The 23047-nt window shown below is 41.1% G+C and overlaps 1 protein-coding gene across 1 annotated transcript in view; it reads left to right on the top strand.

Moving 5' to 3' along the window:
- LOC112241431 (PHD finger protein 21B-like) overlaps positions 1-23047 on the top strand; it is a gene marked incomplete at its 3' end in the record, with an annotated part of 39467 nt that overhangs the window by 7593 nt on the left and 8827 nt on the right. Inside the window, exon 2 of the mRNA XM_042313786.1 lies at positions 20479-20571. Coding sequence (XP_042169720.1) covers positions 20479-20571 — 93 coding nt within the window. The remainder of the gene's footprint in view (positions 1-20478; positions 20572-23047) is intronic.

The following is a 23047-nucleotide window of genomic DNA, read 5'->3' as shown; positions in this document are numbered from 1 at the left end:
AAGTGGAGGTAAATGGATGCCCTCCCTCGGGGGTCCACCCCTGGGGGAGGTCCTTGGGGTGTCATGTGTCCCCCACCCCTCGACCCCTAAAGGGGGGTAGAGTCCACCCCTGTGGGTCACCACTGGGGGGGAGGTCCACCACTCGGGGGTGTCCCCCACCCCTCGTCTCCACCACCCCTGTTGTCCTCCACCCCTCGGTGGGGGTCACCCCTCGTGTCCTCCACCCCTGGGGGTCCACCCCTGGGAGACTCGTCTTGGGGGTCCACCCCTGGGGGTCTCCTCCACCACTCGTCTCCTCCACCACTGAGGTGGGACCACACGTCTCCTCCACCACTCCATTCCCAATGCACAAAAGGTTGGGGTCATGGGGGAGGTGAGGTGGGAGGAAGAAGGTTGGGGGTCATGGGGGAGAAGAGGGGGGAGGAAAGAAGAAGGCCTGGGGGTCATGGGGGAGGTGAGGGCTGGAGGAAGAAGGTTGGCTGGGGGTTACATGGGGGAGAAGACTGGGGGGACACTCTAGAAGGTTGGCTGTCATGGGGGAGAAGACTGGGGAGGAAGAAGACTGGGGGTCCAGCAGGACTGGCTGGCCACTCTAGAGAAGGACCTGGTTATTGAGCTGCTGTCTTGAAGAAGACTGGAGGTAAATGGATGCCCTCCAGAAGACTCTGTTACACTCCACCCCTGGCTGTTACACTCCCAGAAGACTCGCTGTTACCTCCACCCTCGTGTCCCCCACCCTGGATTACCTCCACCCCTGGCTGTCCTCCACCCCTGGCTGTTACACTCCTCCACCCAGAAGACTCGTTACACCTACCAGAAGACTGGCTGGATCCTCCACCCCTGGCTGGATCTCCTCCACCCCTCTGTTACACTCTCCACCCCTGGCGTTACACTCCACCAAGACTGGCTGGATTACCTCCACCCCTGGCTGGATTACACTCCTCCACCCAGAAGACTGGTCTTACCTCCACCCCTACAGAAGACTGGCTGGATTACACTCCACCCTCCTCTCTCCACTCTCCACCAGACTGTCTGGATTACACCCAGAAGACTGTCTGGATTACACCAGAAGACTGGCTGTTACACTCCACCAAGACTGGCTGGATTACCTCCACCAAGACTGGCTGGATCCACCACCAAGACTGGCTGGATTACACTCCACCACTGGCTGGATTACACCCAGAAGACTGGCTGGATTACACTCCAGAAGACTGGCTGGATTACACTCCACCCCTGGCTGGATTACACTCTACCCCTGGCTGGATTACACTCCAGAAGACTGGCTGGATTACACTCCACCCCTGGCTGGATTACACTCTCCACCCCTGGCTGGATTACACTCCACCAAGACTGGCTGGATTACACCTACAGAAGACTGGCTGGATTACACTCCAGAAGACTGGCTGGATTACACTCCACCAAGACTGGCTGGATTACACTCCACCAAGACTGGCTGGATTACCCAATGCAGAAGACTGGCTGGATTTTAGAAGACTGGCTGTTTCCATCTACAGAAGACTGGCTGGATTACACTCTAGCACGAAGACTGGCTGAAGGCCTTTCAGGGACTGGCTGGATTACACTCTACAGAAGACTGGCTGGATTACACTCTACAGAAGACTGGCTGGATTACACTCTACAGAAGACTGGCTGGATTACACTCTATTAGAAGACTGGCTGGCTGGATTACACTCTACAGAAGACTGGCTGGATTACACTCTACAGAAGACTGGCTGGATTACACTCTACAGAAGACTGGCTGGATTACACTCTACAGAAGACTGGCTGGATTACACTCTACAGAAGACTGGCTGGATTACACTCTACAGAAGACTGGCTGGATTACACTCTACAGAAGACTGGCTGGATTACACTCTACAGAAGACTGGCTGGATTACACTCTACAGAAGACTGGCTGGGTTACACTCTACAGAAGACTGGCTGAGTTACACTCTACAGAAGACTGGCTGGATTACACTCTACAGAAGAGCTGACCTGTTTGATGAGGAGAGAGGAGAGGGTCAGTAAAACCCAGAACTGACCTGGTTGATGAAGAGAGGGTCAGTAAAACCCAGATCTGACCTGGTTGATGAGGAGAGTGGAGAGGGTCAGTAAAACCCAGATCTGACCTGGTTGATGAGGAGAGGGTCAGTAAAACCCAGAACTGACCTGGTTGACGAGGAGAGAGGTCAGTAAAACCCAGATCTGACCTGGTTGACGAGGAGAGGGTCAGTAAAACCCAGAACTGACCTGGTTGATGAGGAGAGAGGAGAGGGTCAGTAAAACCCAGATCTGACCTGGTTGATGAGGAGAGAGGAGAGGGTCAGTAAAACCCAGATCTGACCTGGTTGATGAGGAGAGGGTCAGTAAAACCCAGATCTGACCTGGTTGATGAGGAGAGGGTCAGTAAAACCCAGATCTGACCTGGTTGATGAGGAGAGGGTCAGTAAAACCCAGATCTGACCTGGTTGATGAGGAGAGGGTCAGAGGAGACCTGGTTGATGAGACCTGGTTGAGAGAGGGGTCAGTAAAACCCAGATCTGACCTGGTTGATGAGGAGAGGGTCAGTAAAACCCAGATCTGACCCAGAGATGAGGAGAGGGTCAGTAAAACCCAGATCTGACCTGGTTGATGAGGAGAGGGTCAGTAAAACCCAGATCTGACCCAGAGATGAGGAGAGGGTCAGTAAAACCCAGAAGTGACCTGGTTGATGAGGAGAGGGTCAGTAAAACCCAGAACTGACCTGGTTGATGAGGAGATGAGGAGAGGGTCAGTAAAACCCAGATCTGACCTGGTTGATGAGGAGAGAGGAGAGGTTCAGTAAAACCCAGATCTGACCCGGTTGATGAGGAGAGGGTCAGTAAAACCCAGATCTGACCCAGAGATGAGGAGAGGGTCAGTAAAACCCAGATCTGACCCAGAGATGAGGAGAGGGTCAGTAAAACCCAGATATTGTCTTCAGTGAAGAGGAGAGGGTCAGTATAACACAGATCTTGTCTTCAGTGAAGAGGAGAGGGTCAGTAAAACCCAGATCTTGTCTTCAGTGAAGAGGAGAGGGTCAGTAAAACCCAGATCTTGTCTTCAGTGAAGAGGAGAGGGTCAGTATAACCCATATCTTGTCTTCAGTGAAGAGGAGAGGGTCAGTATAACCCAGATCTTGTCTTCAGTGAAGAGGAGAGGGTCAGTAAAACCCAGATCTTGTCTTCAGTGAAGAGGAGAGGGTCAGTATAACCCAGATCTTGTCTTCAGTGAAGAGGAGAGGGTCAGTAAAACCCAGATCTTGTCTTCAGTGAAGAGGAGAGGGTCAGTAAAACCCAGATCTGACCTGGTTGATGAGGAGAGGGTCAGTAAAACCCAGATCTTGTCTTCAGTGAAGAGGAGAGGGTCAGTAAACCCAGATCTGACCCAGATATTTTACATTTTGTAAACAACTCATAGCCCTCCACCACATGACAATTACAGTACACACACACACACACACACACACACACACACACACACACACACACACACACACACACACACACACACACACACACATTTTCACATTTCACACATGCAAAATCTGTTCAATAACACTGAGAAATCTACTCCATTTTCGAGGGCATTTCACCACATGCCAAAATCTGTTCAATAACACTGAGAAATAAACACAACTCAGCTTCCTGCTAAATCTGAGAAATAAACACTACTAAGCTTTCTGCTAAATCTGATAAATAAACACTACTCAGCTTCCTGCTAAATCTGAGAAATAAACACTACTCAGCTTCCTGCTAAATCTGAGAAATAAACACTACTAAGCTTCCTGCTAAATCTGAGAAATAAACACTACTCAGCTTCCTGCTAAATCTGAGAAATAAACACTACTCAGCTTCCTGCTAAATCTGAGAAATAAACACTACTCAGCTTCCTGCTAAATCTGAGAAATAAACACTACTCAGCTTCCTGCTAAATCTGGTAAATAAACACTACTCAGCTTCCTGCTAAATCTGAGAAATAAACACGACTCAGCTTCCTGCTAAATCTGAGAAATAAACACGACTCAGCTTCCTGCTAAATCTGAGAAATAAACACGACTCAGCTTCCTGCTAAATCTGAGAAATAAACACTACTCAGCTTCCTGCTAAATCTGAGAAATAAACACTACTCAGCTTCCTGCTAAATCTGAGAAATAAACACTACTCAGCTTCCTGCTAAATCTGAGAAATAAACACTACTCAGCTTCCTGCTAAATCTGAGAAATAAACACTACTCAGCTTCCTGCTAAATCTGAGAAATAAACACTACTCAGCTTCCTGCTAAATCTGAGAAATAAACACTACTCAGCTTCCTGCTAAACACTACTCAGCTGAGAAATAAACACTACTCAGCTTCCTGCTAAATCTGAGAAATAAACACTACTCAGCTTCCTGCTAAATCTGAGAAATAAACACTACTCAGCTTCCTGCTAAATCTGAGAAATAAACACTACTCAGCTTCCTGCTAAATCTGAGAAATAAACACTACTCAGCTTCCTGCTAAATCTGAGAAATAAACACTACTCAGCTTCCTGCTAAATCTGAGAAATAAACACTACTCAGCTTCCTGCTAAATCTGAGAAATAAACACTACTCAGCTTCCTGCTAAATCTGAGAAATAAACACGACTCAGCTTCCTGCTAAATCTGAGAAATAAACACGACTCAGCTTCCTGCTAAATCTGAGAAATAAACACTACTCAGCTTCCTGCTAAATCTGAGAAATAAACACTACTCAGCTTCCTGCTAAATCTGAGAAATAAACACTACTCAGCTTCCTGCTAAATCTGAGAAATAAACACTACTCAGCTCCCTGCTAAATGTGAGAAATAAACACGACTCAGCTTCCTGCTAAATCTGAGAAATAAACACGACTCAGCTTCCTGCTAAATCTGAGAAATAAACACTACTCAGCTTCCTGCTAAATCTGATAAATAAACACTACTCAGCTTCCTGCTAAATCTGAGATATAAACACTACACAGCTTCCTGCTAAATCTGAGAAATAAACACTACTCAGCTTCCTGCTAAATCTGAGAAATAAACACTACTCAGCTTCCTGCTAAATCTGAGAAATAAACACTACTCAGCTTCCTGCTAAATCTGAGAAATAAACACTACTCAGCTTCCTGCTAAATCTGAGAAATAAACACTACTCAGCTTCCTGCTAAATCTGAGAAATAAACACTACTCAGCTTCCTGCTAAATCTGAGAAATAAACACTACTCAGCTTCCTGCTAAATCTGAGAAATAAACACTACTCAGCTTCCTGCTAAATCTGAGAAATAAACACTACTCAGCTTCCTGCTAAATCTGAGAAATAAACACTACTCAGCTTCCTGCTAAATCTGAGAAATAAACACGACTCAGCTTCCTGCCTGCTTCCTGCTAAATCTGAGAAATAAACACGACTCAGCTTCCTGCTAAATCTGAGAAATAAACACGACTCAGCTTCCTGCTAAATCTGAGAAATAAACACTACTCAGCTTCCTGCTAAATCTGAGAAATAAACACTACTCAGCTTCCTGCTAAATCTGAGAAATAAACACTACTCAGCTTCCTGCTAAATCTGAGAAATAAACACTACTCAGCTTCCTGCTAAATCTGAGAAATAAACACTACTCAGCTTCCTGCTAAATCTGAGAAATAAACACTACTCAGCTTCCTGCTAAATCTGAGAAATAAACACTACTCAGCTTCCTGCTAAATCTGAGAAATAAACACTACTCAGCTTCCTGCTAAATCTGAGAAATAAACACTACTCAGCTTCCTGCTAAATCTGAGAAATAAACACTACTCAGCTTCCTGCTAAATCTGAGAAATAAACACTACTCAGCTTCCTGCTAAATCTGAGAAATAAACACTACTCAGCTTCCTGCTAAATCTGAGAAATAAACACTACTCAGCTTCCTGCTAAATCTGAGAAATAAACACTACTCAGCTTCCTGCTAAATCTGAAATCTGAAAATAAACACTACTCAGCTTCCTGCTAAATCTGAGAAATAAACACTACTCAGCTTCCTGCTAAATCTGAGAAATAAACACTACTCAGCTTCCTGCTAAATCTGAGAAATAAACACTACTCAGCTTCCTGCTAAATCTGAGAAATAAACACTACTCAGCTTCCTGCTAAATCTGAGAAATAAACACTACTCAGCTTCCTGCTAAATCTGAGAAATAAACACTACTCAGCTTCCTGCTAAATCTGAGAAATAAACACTACTCAGCTTCCTGCTAAATCTGAGAAATAAACACTACTCAGCTTCCTGCTAAATCTGAGAAATAAACACTACTCAGCTTCCTGCTAAATCTGAGAAATAAACACTACTCAGCTTCCTGCTAAATCTGAGAAATAAACACTGCTCAGCTTCCTGCTAAATCTGAGAAATAAACACTACTCAGCTTCCTGCTAAATCTGAGAAATAAACACTACTCAGCTTCCTGCTAAATCTGAGAAATAAACACTACTCAGCTTCCTGCTAAATCTGAGAAATAAACACTACTCAGCTTCCTGCTAAATCTGAGAAATAAACACTACTCAGCTTCCTGCTAAATCTGAGAAATAAACACTACTCAGCTTCCTGCTAAATCTGAGAAATAAACACGACTCAGCTTCCTGCTAAATCTGAGAAATAAACACGACTCAGCTTCCTGCTAAATCTGAGAAATAAACACTGACTCAGCTTCCTGCTAAATCTGAGAAATAAACACTACTCAGCTTCCTGCTAAATCTGAGAAATAAACACTACTCAGCTTCCTGCTAAATCTGAGAAATAAACACTACTCAGCTTCCTGCTAAATCTGAGAAATAAACACTACTCAGCTTCCTGCTAAATCTGAGAAATAAACACACTACTCAGCTTCCTGCTAAATCTGAGAAATAAACACTACTCAGCTTCCTGCTAAATCTGAGAAATAAACACTACTCAGCTTCCTGCTAAATCTGAGAAATAAACACTACTCAGCTTCCTGCTAAATCTGATAAATAAACACTACTCAGCTTCCTGCTAAATCTGAGAAATAAACACTACTCAGCTTCCTGCTAAATCTGAGAAATAAACACGACTCAGCTTCCTGCTAAATCTGAGAAATAAACACTACTCAGCTTCCTGCTAAATCTGAGACAAACACTACTCAGCTTCCTGCTAAATCTGAGAAATAAACACTACTCAGCTTCCTGCTAAATCTGACACTACTCAGCTTCCTGCTAAATCTGAGAAATAAACACTACTAAGCTTCCTGCTAAATCTGATGAATAAACACTACTCAGCTTCCTGCTAAATCTGAGAAATAAACACTACTCAGCTTCCTGCTAAATCTGAGAAATAAACACTACTCACTCAGCTTCCTGCTAAATCTGAGAAATAAACACGTCTCAGCTTCCTGCTAAATCTGAGAAATAAAAAGCTGACTCAGCTTCCTGCTAAATCTGAGAAATAAACACGACTCAGCTTCCTGCTAAATCTGAGAAATAAACACTACTCAGCTTCCTGCTAAATCTGAGAAATAAACACTACTCAGCTTCCTGCTAAATCTGAGAAATAAACACTACTCAGCTTCCTGCTAAATCTGAGAAATAAACACTACTCAGCTTCCTGCTAAATCTGAGAAATAAACACGACTCAGCTTCCTGCTAAATCTGAGAAATAAACACTACTCAGCTTCCTGCTAAATCTGAGAATAAACACTACTCAGCTTCCTGCTAAATCTGAGAAATAAACACGACTCAGCTTCCTGCTAAATCTGAGAAATAAACACGACTCAGCTTCCTGCTAAATCTGAGTAAATAAACACTACTCAGCTTCCTGCTAAATCTGAGAAATAAACACTACTCAGCTTCCTGCTAAATCTGAGAAATAAACACTACTCAGCTTCCTGCTAAATCTGAGAAATAAACACTACTCAGCTTCCTGCTAAATCTGGCAAATAAACACTACTCAGCTTCCTGCTAAATCTGAGAAATAAACACTACTCAGCTTCCTGCTAAATCTGAGAAATAAACACTACTCAGCTTCCTGCTAAATCTGAGAAATAAACACGACTCAGCTTCCTGCTAAATCTGAGAAATAAACACTACTCAGCTTCCTGCTAAATCTGAGACATAAACACTACACAGCTTCCTGCTAAATCTGAGAAATAAACACTACTCAGCTTCCTGCTAAATCTGAGAAATAAACACTACTCAGCTTCCTGCTAAATCTGAGAAATAAACACTACTCAGCTTCCTGCTAAATCTGAGAAATAAACACTACTCAGCTTCCTGCTAAATCTGAGAAAAACACTACAGCAGCTTCCTGCTAAATCTGAGAAATAAACACTACTCAGCTTCCTGCTAAATCTGAGAAATAAACACTACTCAGCTTCCTGCTAAATCTGAGAAATAAACACTACTCAGCTTCCTGCTAAATCTGAGAAATAAACACTACTCAGCTTCCTGCTAAATCTGAGAAATAAACACTACTCAGCTTCCTGCTAAATCTGAGAAATAAACACGACTCAGCTTCCTGCTAAATCTGAGAAATAAACACTACTCAGCTTCCTGCTAAATCTGAGAAAAAACACTACACAGCTTCCTGCTAAATCTGAGAAATAAACACTACTCAGCTTCCTGCTAAATCTGAGAAATAAACACTACTCAGCTTCCTGCTAAATCTGAGAAATAAACACTACTCAGCTTCCTGCTAAATCTGAGAAATAAACACTACTCAGCTTCCTGCTAAATCTGAGAAATAAACACTACTCAGCTTCCTGCTAAATCTGAGAAATAAACACTACTCAGCTTCCTGCTAAATCTGAGAAATAAACACGACTCAGCTTCCTGCTAAATCTGAGAAATAAACACTACTCAGCTTCCTGCTAAATCTGAGAAATAAACACTACTCAGCTTCCTGCTAAATCTGAGAAATAAACACTACTCAGCTTCCTGCTAAATCTGAGAAATAAACACTACTCAGCTTCCTGCTAAATCTGAGAAATAAACACTACTCAGCTTCCTGCTAAATCTGAGACAAACACTACACAGCTTCCTGCTAAATCTGAGAAATAAACACTACTCAGCTTCCTGCTAAATCTGATGAATAAACACTACTCAGCTTCCTGCTAAATCTGAGAAATAAACACTACTCAGCTTCCTGCTAAATCTGATGAAAAAACACTACTCAGCTTCCTGCTAAATCTGAGAAATAAACACTACTCAGCTTCCTGCTAAATCTGAGAAATAAACACGACTCAGCTTCCTGCTAAATCTGAGAAATAAACACGTACTCAGCTTCCTGCTAAATCTGAGAAATAAAAACTACTCAGCTTCCTGCTAAATCTGAGAAATAAACACTACTCAGCTTCCTGCTAAATCTGAGAAATAAACACTACTCAGCTTCCTGCTAAATCTGATAAATAAACACTACTCAGCTTCCTGCTAAATCTGAGAAATAAACACTACTCAGCTTCCTGCTAAATCTGAGAAATAAACACTACTCAGCTTCCTGCTAAATCTGAGAAATAAACACTACTCAGCTTCCTGCTAAATCTGAGAAATAAACACTACTCAGCTTCCTGCTAAATCTGAGAAATAAACACTACTCAGCTTCCTGCTAAATCTGAGAAATAAACACTACTCAGCTTCCTGCTAAATCTGAGAAATAAACACTACTCAGCTTCCTGCTAAATCTGAGAAATAAACACTACTCAGCTTCCTGCTAAATCTGAGAAATAAACACTACTCAGCTTCCTGCTAAATCTGAGAAATAAACACTTCCTGCTAAATCTGAGAAATAAACACTACTCAGCTTCCTGCTAAATCTGAGAAATAAACACTACTCAGCTTCCTGCTAAATCTGAGAAATAAACACTACTCAGCTTCCTGCTAAATCTGAGAAATAAACACTACTCAGCTTCCTGCTAAATCTGAGAAATAAACACTACTCAGCTTCCTGCTAAATCTGAGAAATAAACACGACTCAGCTTCCTGCTAAATCTGAGAAATAAACACTACTCAGCTTCCTGCTAAATCTGAGAAATAAACACTACTCAGCTTCCTGCTAAATCTGAGATATAAACACTACACAGCTTCCTGCTAAATCTGAGAAATAAACACGACTCAGCTTCCTGCTAAATCTGAGAAATAAACACTACTCAGCTTCCTGCTAAATCTGGTGAATAAACACTACTCAGCTTCCTGCTAAATCTGAGAAATAAACACTACTCAGCTTCCTGCTAAATCTGAGAAATAAACACTACTCAGCTTCCTGCTAAATCTGAGAAATAAACACTACTCAGCTTCCTGCTAAATCTGAGAAATAAACACGACTCAGCTTCCTGCTAAATCTGAGAAATAAACACTACTCAGCTTCCTGCTAAATCTGAGACAAACACTACACAGCTTCCTGCTAAATCTGAGAAATAAACACTACTCAGCTTCCTGCTAAATCTGATGAAATAAACACTACTCAGCTTCCTGCTAAATCTGAGAAATAAACACTACTCAGCTTCCTGCTAAATCTGAGAAATAAACACTACTCAGCTTCCTGCTAAATCTGAGAAATAAACACTACTCAGCTTCCTGCTAAATCTGAGAAATAAACACTACTCAGCTTCCTGCTAAATCTGAGAAATAAACACTACTCAGCTTCCTGCTAAATCTGAGAAATAAACACTACTCAGCTTCCTGCTAAATCTGAGACAAACACTACACAGCTTCCTGCTAAATCTGAGAAATAAACACTACTCAGCTTCCTGCTAAATCTGATGAATAAACACTACTCAGCTTCCTGCTAAATCTGAGAAATAAACACTACTAAGCTTCCTGCTAAATCTGATAAATAAACACTACTCAGCTTCCTGCTAAATCTGAGAAATGAACACTACTCAGCTCCCTGCTAAATGTGAGAAATAAACACGACTCAGCTTCCTGCTAAATCTGAGAAATAAACACGTCTCAGCTTCCTGCTAAATCAGAGAAATAAAAATGACTCAGCTTCCTGCTAAATCTGAGAAATAAACACGACTCAGCTTCCTGCTAAATCTGAGAAATAAACACTACTCAGCTTCCTGCTAAATCTGATAAATAAACACTACTCAGCTTCCTGCTAAATCTGAGATATAAACACTACACAGCTTCCTGCTAAATCTGAGAAATAAACACGACTCAGCTTCCTGCTAAATCTGAGAAATAAACACGACTCAGCTTCCTGCTAAATCTGAGAAATAAACACTACTCAGCTTCCTGCTAAATCTGAGAAATAAACACTACACAGCTTCCTGCTAAATCTGAGAAATAAACACGACTCAGCTTCCTGCTAAATCTGAGAAATAAACACTACTCAGCTTCCTGCTAAATCTGAGAAATAAACACTACTCAGCTTCCTGCTAAATCTGAGAAATAAACACTACTCAGCTTCCTGCTAAATCTGAGAAATAAACACTACTCAGCTTCCTGCTAAATCTGAGAAATAAACACTACTCAGCTTCCTGCTAAATCTGGCAAATAAACACTACTCAGCTTCCTGCTAAATCTGAGAAATAAACACTACTCAGCTTCCTGCTAAATCTGAGAAATAAACACTACTCAGCTTCCTGCTAAATCTGAGAAATAAACACTACTCAGCTTCCTGCTAAATCTGAGAAATAAACACTACTCAGCTTCCTGCTAAATCTGAGACATAAACACTACACAGCTTCCTGCTAAATCTGAGAAATAAACACTACTCAGCTTCCTGCTAAATCTGATAAATAAACACTACTCAGCTTCCTGCTAAATCTGAGAAATAAACACTACTCAGCTTCCTGCTAAATCTGAGAAATAAACACTACTCAGCTTCCTGCTAAATCTGAGAAATAAACACTACTCAGCTTCCTACTAAATCTGAGAAATAAACACTACTCAGCTTCCTGCTAAATCTGATGAATAAACACTACTCAGCTTCCTGCTAAATCTGAGAAATAAACACTACTCAGCTTCCTGCTAAATCTGAGAAATAAACACTACTCAGCTTCCTGCTAAATCTGAGAAATAAACACTACTCAGCTTCCTGCTAAATCTGAGAAATAAACACGACTCAGCTTCCTGCTAAATCTGAGAAATAAACACTACTCAGCTTCCTGCTAAATCTGAGACATAAACACTACACAGCTTCCTGCTAAATCTGAGAAATAAACACTACTCAGCTTCCTGCTAAATCTGATGAATAAACACTACTCAGCTTCCTGCTAAATCTGAGAAATAAACACTACTAAGCTTCCTGCTAAATCTGATAAATAAACACTACTCAGCTTCCTGCTAAATCTGAGAAATGAACACTACTCAGCTCCCTGCTAAATGTGAGAAATAAACACGACTCAGCTTCCTGCTAAATCTGAGAAATAAACACGACTCAGCTTCCTGCTAAATCTGAGAAATAAACACGTGCTTCCTGAAATCAGAAAATAAAAATGACTCAGCTTCCTGCTAAATCTGAGAAATAAACACGACTCAGCTTCCTGCTAAATCTGAGAAATAAACACTACTCAGCTTCCTGCTAAATCTGATAAATAAACACTACTCAGCTTCCTGCTAAATCTGAGAAATAAACACTACTCAGCTTCCTGCTAAATCTGAGAAATAAACACTACTCAGCTTCCTGCTAAATCTGAGAAATAAACACTACTCAGCTTCCTGCTAAATCTGAGAAATAAACACTACTCAGCTTCCTGCTAAATCTGAGAAATAAACACTACTCAGCTTCCTGCTAAATCTGAGAAATAAACACTACTCAGCTTCCTGCTAAATCTGAGAAATAAACACTACTCAGCTTCCTGCTAAATCTGAGAAATAAACACTACTCAGCTTCCTGCTAAATCTGGTAAATAAACACTACTCAGCTTCCTGCTAAATCTGAGAAATAAACACTACTCAGCTTCCTGCTAAATCTGAGAAATAAACACTACTCAGCTTCCTGCTAAATCTGAGAAATAAACACTACTCAGCTTCCTGCTAAATCTGATGAATAAACACTACTCAGCTTCCTGCTAAATCTGAGAAATAAACACTACTCAGCTTCCTGCTAAATCTGAGAAATAAACACTACTCAGCTTCCTGCTAAATCTGAGAAATAAACACTACTCAGCTTCCTGCTAAATCTGAGAAATAAACACTACTCAGCTTCCTGCTAAATCTGAGACAAACACTACACAGCTTCCTGCTAAATCTGAGAAATAAACACTACTCAGCTTCCTGCTAAATCTGAGAAATAAACACTACTCAGCTTCCTGCTAAATCTGAGAAATAAACACTACTCAGCTTCCTGCTAAATCTGATAAATAAACACTACTCAGCTTCCTGCTAAATCTGAGAAATGAACACTACTCAGCTTCCTGCTAAATCTGAGAAATAAACACTACTCAGCTTCCTGCTAAATCTGAGAAATAAACACGACTCAGCTTCCTGCTAAATCTGAGAAATAAACACGTCTCAGCTTCCTGCTAAATCAGAGAAATAAAAATGACTCAGCTTCCTGCTAAATCTGAGAAATAAACACGACTCAGCTTCCTGCTAAATCTGAGAAATAAACACTACTCAGCTTCCTGCTAAATCTGATAAATAAACACTACTCAGCTTCCTGCTAAATCTGAGATATAAACACTACTCAGCTTCCTGCTAAATCTGAGAAATAAACACTACTCAGCTTCCTGCTAAATCTGAGAAATAAACACTACTCAGCTTCCTGCTAAATCTGAAATCTGAAATAAACACTACTCAGCTTCCTGCTAAATCTGAGAAATAAACACTACTCAGCTTCCTGCTAAATCTGAGAAATAAACACTACTCAGCTTCCTGCTAAATCTGAGAAATAAACACTACTCAGCTTCCTGCTAAATCTGAGAAATAAACACTGACTCAGCTTCCTGCTAAATCTGAGAAATAAACACTACTCAGCTTCCTGCTAAATCTGAGAAATAAACACTACTCAGCTTCCTGCTAAATCTGAGAAATAAACACTACTCAGCTTCCTGCTAAATCTGAGAAATAAACACTACTCAGCTTCCTGCTAAATCTGAGAAATAAACACTACTCAGCTTCCTGCTAAATCTGAGAAATAAACACGACTCAGCTTCCTGCTAAATCTGAGAAATAAACACGACTCAGCTTCCTGCTAAATCTGAGAAATAAACACTACTCAGCTTCCTGCTAAATCTGAGAAATAAACACTACTCAGCTTCCTGCTAAATCTGAGAAATAAACACTACTCAGCTTCCTGCTAAATCTGAGAAATAAACACTACTCAGCTTCCTGCTAAATCTGAGAAATAAACACTACTCAGCTTCCTGCTAAATCTGAGAAATAAACACTACTCAGCTTCCTGCTAAATCTGAGAACACTCACTTCAGCTTCCTGCTAAATCTGAGAAATAAACACTACTCAGCTTCCTGCTAAATCTGAGAAATAAACACTACTCAGCTTCCTGCTAAATCTGAGAAATAAACACTACTCAGCTTCCTGCTAAATCTGAGAAATAAACACTACTCAGCTTCCTGCTAAATCTGAGAAATAAACACGACTCAGCTTCCTGCTAAATCTGAGAAATAAACACTACTCAGCTTCCTGCTAAATCTGAGAATAAACACTACACAGCTTCCTGCTAAATCTGAGAAATAAACACTACTCAGCTTCCTGCTAAATCTGAGAAATAAACACTACTCAGCTTCCTGCTAAATCTGAGAAATAAACACTACTCAGCTTCCTGCTAAATCTGAGAAATAAACACTACTCAGCTTCCTGCTAAATCTGAGAAATAAACACTACTCAGCTTCCTGCTAAATCTGAGAAATAAACACGACTCAGCTTCCTGCTAAATCTGAGAAATAAACACGACTCAGCTTCCTGCTAAATCTGAGAAATAAACACTACTCAGCTTCCTGCTAAATCTGAGAAATAAACACTACTCAGCTTCCTGCTAAATCTGAGAAATAAACACTACTCAGCTTCCTGCTAAATCTGAGAAATAAACACTACTCAGCTTCCTGCTAAATCTGAGAAATAAACACTACTCAGCTTCCTGCTAAATCTGAGAAATAAACACTACTCAGCTTCCTGCTAAATCTGAGAAATAAACACTACTCAGCTTCCTGCTAAATCTGAGAAATAAACACTACTCAGCTTCCTGCTAAATCTGAGAAATAAACACTACTCAGCTTCCTGCTAAATCTGAGAAATAAACACTACTCAGCTTCCTGCTAAATCTGAGAAATAAACACTACTCAGCTTCCTGCTAAATCTGAGAAATAAACACTACTCAGCTTCCTGCTAAATCTGAGAAATAAACACTACTCAGCTTCCTGCTAAATCTGAGAAATAAACACTACTCAGCTTCCTGCTAAATCTGAGAAATAAACACGACTCAGCTTCCTGCTAAATCTGAGAAATAAACACTACTCAGCTTCCTGCTAAATCTGAGAAATAAACACTACTCAGCTTCCTGCTAAATCTGAGAAATAAACACGACTCAGCTTCCTGCTAAATCTGAGAAATAAACACTACTCAGCTTCCTGCTAAATCTGAGAAATAAACACTACTCAGCTTCCTGCTAAATCTGAGAAATAAACACTACTCAGCTTCCTGCTAAATCTGAGAAATAAACACGACTCAGCTTCCTGCTAAATCTGAGAAATAAACACTACTCAGCTTCCTGCTAAATCTGAGAAATAAACACTACTCAGCTTCCTGCTAAATCTGAGAAATAAACACTACTCAGCTTCCTGCTAAATCTGAGAAATAAACACTACTCAGCTTCCTGCTAAATCTGAGAAATAAACACTACTCAGCTTCCTGCTAAATCTGAGAAATAAACACTACTCAGCTTCCTGCTAAATCTGAGAAATAAACACTACTCAGCTTCCTGCTAAATCTGAGAAATAAACACTACTCAGCTTCCTGCTAAATCTGAGAAATAAACACTACTCAGCTTCCTGCTAAATCTGAGAAATAAACACGACTCAGCTTCCTGCTAAATCTGAGAAATAAACACTACTCAGCTTCCTGCTAAATCTGAGAAATAAACACTACTCAGCTTCCTGCTAAATCTGAGAAATAAACACTACTCAGCTTCCTGCTAAATAAACACTACTCAGCTTCCTGCTAAATCTGAGAAATAAACACTACTCAGCTTCCTGCTAAATCTGAGAAATAAACACTACTCAGCTTCCTGCTAAATCTGAGAAATAAACACTACTCAGCTTCCTGCTAAATCTGAGAAATAAACACTACTCAGCTTCCTGCTAAATCTGAGAAATAAACACTACTCAGCTTCCTGCTAAATCTGAGAAATAAACACTACTCAGCTTCCTGCTAAATCTGAGAAATAAACACTACTCAGCTTCCTGCTAAATCTGAGAAATAAACACTACTCAGCTTCCTGCTAAATCTGAGAAATAAACACTACTCAGCTTCCTGCTAAATCTGAGAAATAAACACTACTCAGCTTCCTGCTAAATCTGAGAAATAAACACTACTCAGCTTCCTGCTAAATCTGAGAAATAAACACTACTCAGCTTCCTGCTAAATCTGAGAAATAAACACTACTCAGCTTCCTGCTAAATCTGAGAAATAAACACTACTCAGCTTCCTGCTAAATCTGAGAAATAAACACTACTCAGCTTCCTGCTAAATCTGAGAAATAAACACTACTCAGCTTCCTGCTAAATCTGAGAAATAAACACTACTCAGCTTCCTGCTAAATCTGACAAATAAACACTACTCAGCTTCCTGCTAAATCTGAGAAATAAACACGTCTCAGCTTCCTGCTAAATCAGAGAAATAAAAATGACTCAGCTTCGTGCTAAATCTGAGAAATAAACACTACTCAGCTTCCTGCTAAATCTGAGATATAAACACTACTCAGCTTCCTGCTAAATCTGAGAAATAAACACTACTCAGCTTCCTGCTAAATCTGAGAAATAAACACTACTCAGCTTCCTGCTAAATCTGAAATCTGAAATAAACACTACTCAGCTTCCTGCTAAATCTGAGAAATAAACACTACTCAGCTTCCTGCTAAATCTGAGAAATAAACACTACTCAGCTTCCTGCTAAATCTGAGAAATAAACACTACTCAGCTTCCTGCTAAATCTGAGAAATAAACACTACTCAGCTTCCTGCTAAATCTGAGAAATAAACACTACTCAGCTTCCTGCTAAATCTGAGAAATAAACACTACTCAGCTTCCTGCTAAATCTGAGAAATAAACACTACTCAGCTTCCTGCTAAATCTGAGAAATAAACACTACTCAGCTTCCTGCTAAATCTGAGAAATAAACACTACTCAGCTTCCTGCTAAATCTGAGAAATAAACACTACTCAGCTTCCTGCTAAATCTGAGAAATAAACACTACTCAGCTTCCTGCTAAATCTGAGAAATAAACACTACTCAGCTTCCTGCTAAATCTGAGAAATAAACACTACTCAGCTTCCTGCTAAATCTGAGAAATAAACACGACTCAGCTTCCTGCTAAATCTGAGAAATAAACACGACTCAGCTTCCTGCTAAATCTGAGAAATAAACACTACTCAGCTTCCTGCTAAATCTGAGAAATAAACACTACTCAGCTTCCTGCTAAATCTGATGAAATAAACACTACTCAGCTTCCTGCTAAATCTGAGATATAAACACTACTCAGCTTCCTGCTAAATCTGAGAAATAAACACTACTCAGCTTCCTGCTAAATCTGAGAAATAAACACTACTCAGCTTCCTGCTAAATCTGAGAAATAAACACTACTCAGCTTCCTGCTAAATCTGAGAAATAAACACGACTCAGCTTCCTGCTAAATCTGAGAAATAAACACGACTCAGCTTCCTGCTAAATCTGAGAAATAAACACGACTCAGCTTCCTGCTAAATCTGAGAAATAAAAACGACTCAGCTTCCTGCTAAATCTGAGAAATAAACACGACTCAGCTTCCTGCTAAATCTGAGAAATAAACACTACTCAGCTTCCTGCTAAATCTGATAAATAAACACGACTCAGCTTCCTGCTAAATCTGACAAATAAACACGACTCAGCTTCCTGCTAAATCTGAGAAATAAACACGACTCAGCTTCCTGCTAAATCTGACAAATAAACATGACTCAGCTTCCTGCTAAATCTGAGAAAAACACTATTCAGCTTCCTGCTAAATCTGAGAAATAAACAATACTCAGCTTCCTGCTAAACTGAGAAATAAACACTACTCAGCTTCCTGCTAAATCTGAGAAATAAACACTACTCAGCTTCCTGCTAAATCTGAGAAATAAACACTACTCAGCTTCCTGCTAAATCTGAGAAATAAACACTACTCAGCTTCCTGCTAAATCTGAGAAATAAACACTACTAAGCTTCCTGCTAAATCTGAGAAATAAACACTACTAAGCTTCCTGCTAAATCTGATAAATAAACACTACTCAGCTTCCTGCTAAATCTGAGAAATAAACACTACTCAGCTTCCTGCTAAATCTGAGAAATAAACACGACTCAGCTTCCTGCTAAATCTGAGAAGTAAACACGACTCAGCTTCCTGCTAAATCTGAGAAATAAACACGACTCAGCTTCCTGCTAAATCAGAGAAATAAACACGACTCAGCTTCCTGCTAAATCTGAGAAATAAACACTACTCAGCTTCCTGCTAAATCTGAGAAATAAACACGACTCAGCTTCCTGCTAAATCTGAGAAATAAACACTACTCAGCTTCCTGCTAAATCTGAGATATAAACACTACACAGCTTCCTGCTAAATCTGAGAAATAAACACGACTCAGCTTCCTGCTAAATCTGAGAAATAAACACTACTCAGCTTCCTGCTAAATCTGAGAAATAAACACTACTCAGCTTCCTGCTAAATCTGAGAAATAAACACTACTCAGCTTCCTGCTAAATCTGAGAAATAAACACGACTCAGCTTCCTGCTAAATCTGAGAAATAAACACGACTCAGCTTCCTGCTAAATCTGAGAAATAAACACGACTCAGCTTCCTGCTAAATCTGAGAAATAAACACGACTCAGCTTCCTGCTAAATCTGAGAAATAAACACGACTCAGCTTCCTGCTAAATCTGAGAAATAAACACTACTCAGCTTCCTGCTAAATCTGAGAAATAAACACTACTCAGCTTCCTGCTAAATCTGAGATATAAACACTACTCAGCTTCCTGCTAAATCTGAGAAATAAACACTACTCAGCTTCCTGCTAAATCTGAGAAATAAACACTACTCAGCTTCCTGCTAAATCTGAGATATAAACACTACTCAGCTTCCTGCTAAATCTGAGAAATAAACACTACTCAGCTTCCTGCTAAATCTGAGAAATAAACACGACTCAGCTTCCTGCTAAATCTGAGAAATAAACACGACTCAGCTTCCTGCTAAATCGGGTATAAAACAATAAATAAGTAAGTACAGTGAGTTACACAAATACTTCCCTGAAATCTGTGGGTCAAATTCCCAATCTTCTCACCTCTGCTGTGGTCCTGTTAACGCATCCAGATACTCTGAGGAGACAACACAAACATCAAGCTGCTTCCAGTGGTAACATGAGATACTCTGAGGAGACAACACAAACATCAAGCTATGGAGGGTTCTCACTGTGTTTCTGTCCTTCAACACATCCTGTTGAGTGTCATGGAGGGTTCTCACTCTGTCTGTCCTGCAACACATCCTGTTGAGTGTCATGGAGGGTTCTCACTGTGTTTCTGTCCTGCAACACATCCTGTTGAGTGTCATGGAGGGTTCTCACTGTGTTTCTGTCCTTCAACACATCCTGTTGAGTGTCATGGAGGGTTCTCACTGTGTTTCTGTCCTTCAACACATCCTGTTGAGTGTCTTGGAGCGTTCTCACTGTGTTTCTGTCCTTCAACACAAAAATAATGCCCCTAAAACATGCTAACATCTCACCATTACCAATAACTGGGGAGGTTTGCATATTTTTTTGGGGGGGGGAGGGGCTATGATATTTATGCCTACGTAACTTTCTCATTCATCATTATTCAATATTTATTCGTGATTATCCGTAACCATGGTAGCATCCACGTTAATGTAGAAGTGTTTAGAAACACTTATTCTTATTTACAATAAAAGTGACTCCAAAATGACACAATACATTATTTACCATTAATTTCTACTGGGCACAAAATAATCTGAAACACAACCAAAACAAACAGTAAATGCATCCAACAGGTTGTTAGAGTCACAAGCTGTTTGTCTGCTATGAATATAGACTAAATACAGACAAGGTCACTGTCCATACCTGTTATATTACAATATGTTGTGGTAAAACTAACTCCTCTCCTCTCCTCTCCTCTCCTCTCCCTCTCCTCTCCTCTCCTCTCCTCTCCTCTCCTCTCCTCTCTCCTCTCCTCTCCTCTCCTCTCTCCTCTCCTCTCCTCTCCTCCTCTCCTCTCCTCTCCCTCTCTCTCTCTCTCTCTCTCTCTTCTCTCTCTCTCTCCTCTCTTGTCCTCTCTAGATGCTGGGAAACCTAACAGTAGTGCCCATCAAGGTTCCTCAGGTCAGCTCTCTACACCGGCTGTCTGGACAGACCTCCACTGTTCTACCTCAGGTACAAACAAATAAACAAACAAACCAAACAAACACACACACACACACACACACACACACACACACACACACACACACACACACACACACACACACACACACACACACACACACACACACACACACACACACACACACACACACACACACACACACACACACACAACACACCTGATATATAGGCTGTAATGGTCTGAACCAGTAACCCTCTGATATATAGGCTGTAATGATCTGAACCAGTAACCCTCTGATATATAGAGAACATTGTGTTTCTCAGACTGCTGGGAGGCTGTAATGGTCTGAACCTGTAAACCTCTGATATATAGGCTGTAATGGTCTGAACCAGTAACCCTCTGATATATAGGCTGTAATGGTCTGAACCAGTAACCCTCTGAACCAGTAACCCTCTGATATATAGGCTGTAATGGTCTGAACCAGTAACCCTCTGATATATAGGCTGTAATGGTCTGAACCAGTAACCCTCTGATATATAGGCTGTAATGGTCTGAACCAGTAACCCTCTGATATATAGGCTGAACATTGTGTTTCCAGACTGCTGGGAGGCTGTAATGGTCTGAACCTGTAACCCTCTGATATATAGGCTGTAATGGTCTGAACCAGTAACCCTCTGATATATAGGCTGTAATGATCTGAACCAGTAACCCTGCTGATATATAGGCTGTAATGATCTGAACCAGTAACCCTCTGATATATAGAGAACATTGTGTTTCTCAGACTGCTGGGAGGCTGTAATGGTCTGAACCAGAAGTTGCATGCAGCATATCGTCTGTTTAAAACCCTCAGAGGAAAAACCAGCTAAACAAAACACAATTTAGCCTGTGACTGGCTATAGTCTATAACCGGCTGTATCTGAGAGAAGCAGATCTGAGAGGTCATCCAGGCAGGATTTGCTCAGAACTGCTGGAGGCCTGGTGGTGTATCAGACGCAGGTGTTGCATAACCACCAGGTGTCTGTTTAAAACCCCAGGTAAAAGCACCATTAAACAAACCCAGGTGTTGAGCCCACCAGGTGTTAGTAACCACCAGGTGTGTGTAACCACCAGGTGTCTGAGAGGTCACCACCAGGTATCAGCATCATTACAAACCCACGTGTTGAGGCCTGGTGTTGTAGTAACCACCAGGTGTTGTAGTAACCACCAGGTGTTGAAGTAACCACCAGGTATCAGCACCATTACAAACCCAGGTGTTGAAGTAACCACCAGGTGTTGTAGTAACCACCAGGTGTTGAAGTAACCACCAGGTGTTGAAGTAACCACCAGGTATCAGCACCATTACAAACCCAGGTGTTGAAGTAACCACCAGGTGTTGTAGTAACCACCAGGTGTCAGTACCATACAAACCCAGGTGTTGTAGTAACCACCAGGTATCAGCACCATTACAAACCCAGGTGTTGAAGTAACCACCAGGTGTTGTAGTAACCACCAGGTGTTGCACCATTAACCACCAGGTGTTGAAGTAACCACCAGGTATCAGCACCATTACAAACCCAGGTGTTGAAGTAACCACCAGGTGTTGTAGTAACCACCAGGTATCAGCACCATTACAAACCCAGGTTGTTGTAGTAACCACCAGGTATCAGCACTATTACAAACCCAGGTGTTGAAGTAACCACCAGGTGTTGTAGTAACCACCAGGTATCAGCACCATTACAAACCCAGGTTGTTGTAGTAACCACCAGGTATCAGCACTATTAAAACCACCAGGTGTTGTAGTAACCACCAGGTATCAGCACCATTACAAACCCAGGTGTTGAAGTAACCACCAGGTGTTGTAGTAACCACCAGGTATCAGCACCATTACAAACCCAGGTTGTTGTAGTAACCACCAGGTATCAGCACTATTACAAACCCAGGTGTTGAAGTAACCACCAGGTGTTGTAGTAACCACCAGGTATCAGCACCATTACAAACCCAGGTTGTTGTAGTAACCACCAGGTATCAGCACTCAAACCCAGGTGTTGTAAGTAACCACCAGGTTAGCAACAAACCCAGGTGTTGAAGTAACCACCAGGTGTTGTAGTAACCACCAGGTATCAGCACCATTACAAACCCAGGTGTTGAAGTAACCACCAGGTGTTGTAGTAACCACCAGGTATCAGCACCATTACAAACCCAGGTTGTTGTAGTAACCACCAGGTATCAGCACCCACCAGGTATCAGCACCATTACAAACCCAGGTGTTGAAGTAACCACCAGGTATCAGCACCATTACAAACCCAGGTTGTTGTAGTAACCACCAGGTATCAGCACCATTACAAACCCAGGTGTTGAAGTAACCACCAGGTATCAGCACCATTACAAACCCAGGTTGTTGTAGTAACCACCAGGTATCAGCACCATTACAAACCCAGGTGTTGAAGTAACCACCAGGTGTTGAAGTAACCTTCAGGTTTTGAAGTAACCACCAGGTATCAGCACCATTAAAAACCCAGGTGTTGAAGTAACCTCCAGGTATCA

Source organism: Oncorhynchus tshawytscha, unplaced genomic scaffold (genome assembly GCF_018296145.1).
Source record: "Oncorhynchus tshawytscha isolate Ot180627B unplaced genomic scaffold, Otsh_v2.0 Un_contig_8182_pilon_pilon, whole genome shotgun sequence".
NCBI lineage: Eukaryota > Metazoa > Chordata > Actinopteri > Salmoniformes > Salmonidae > Oncorhynchus > Oncorhynchus tshawytscha.
This window is presented reverse-complemented; position numbering and strand designations above follow the sequence as displayed.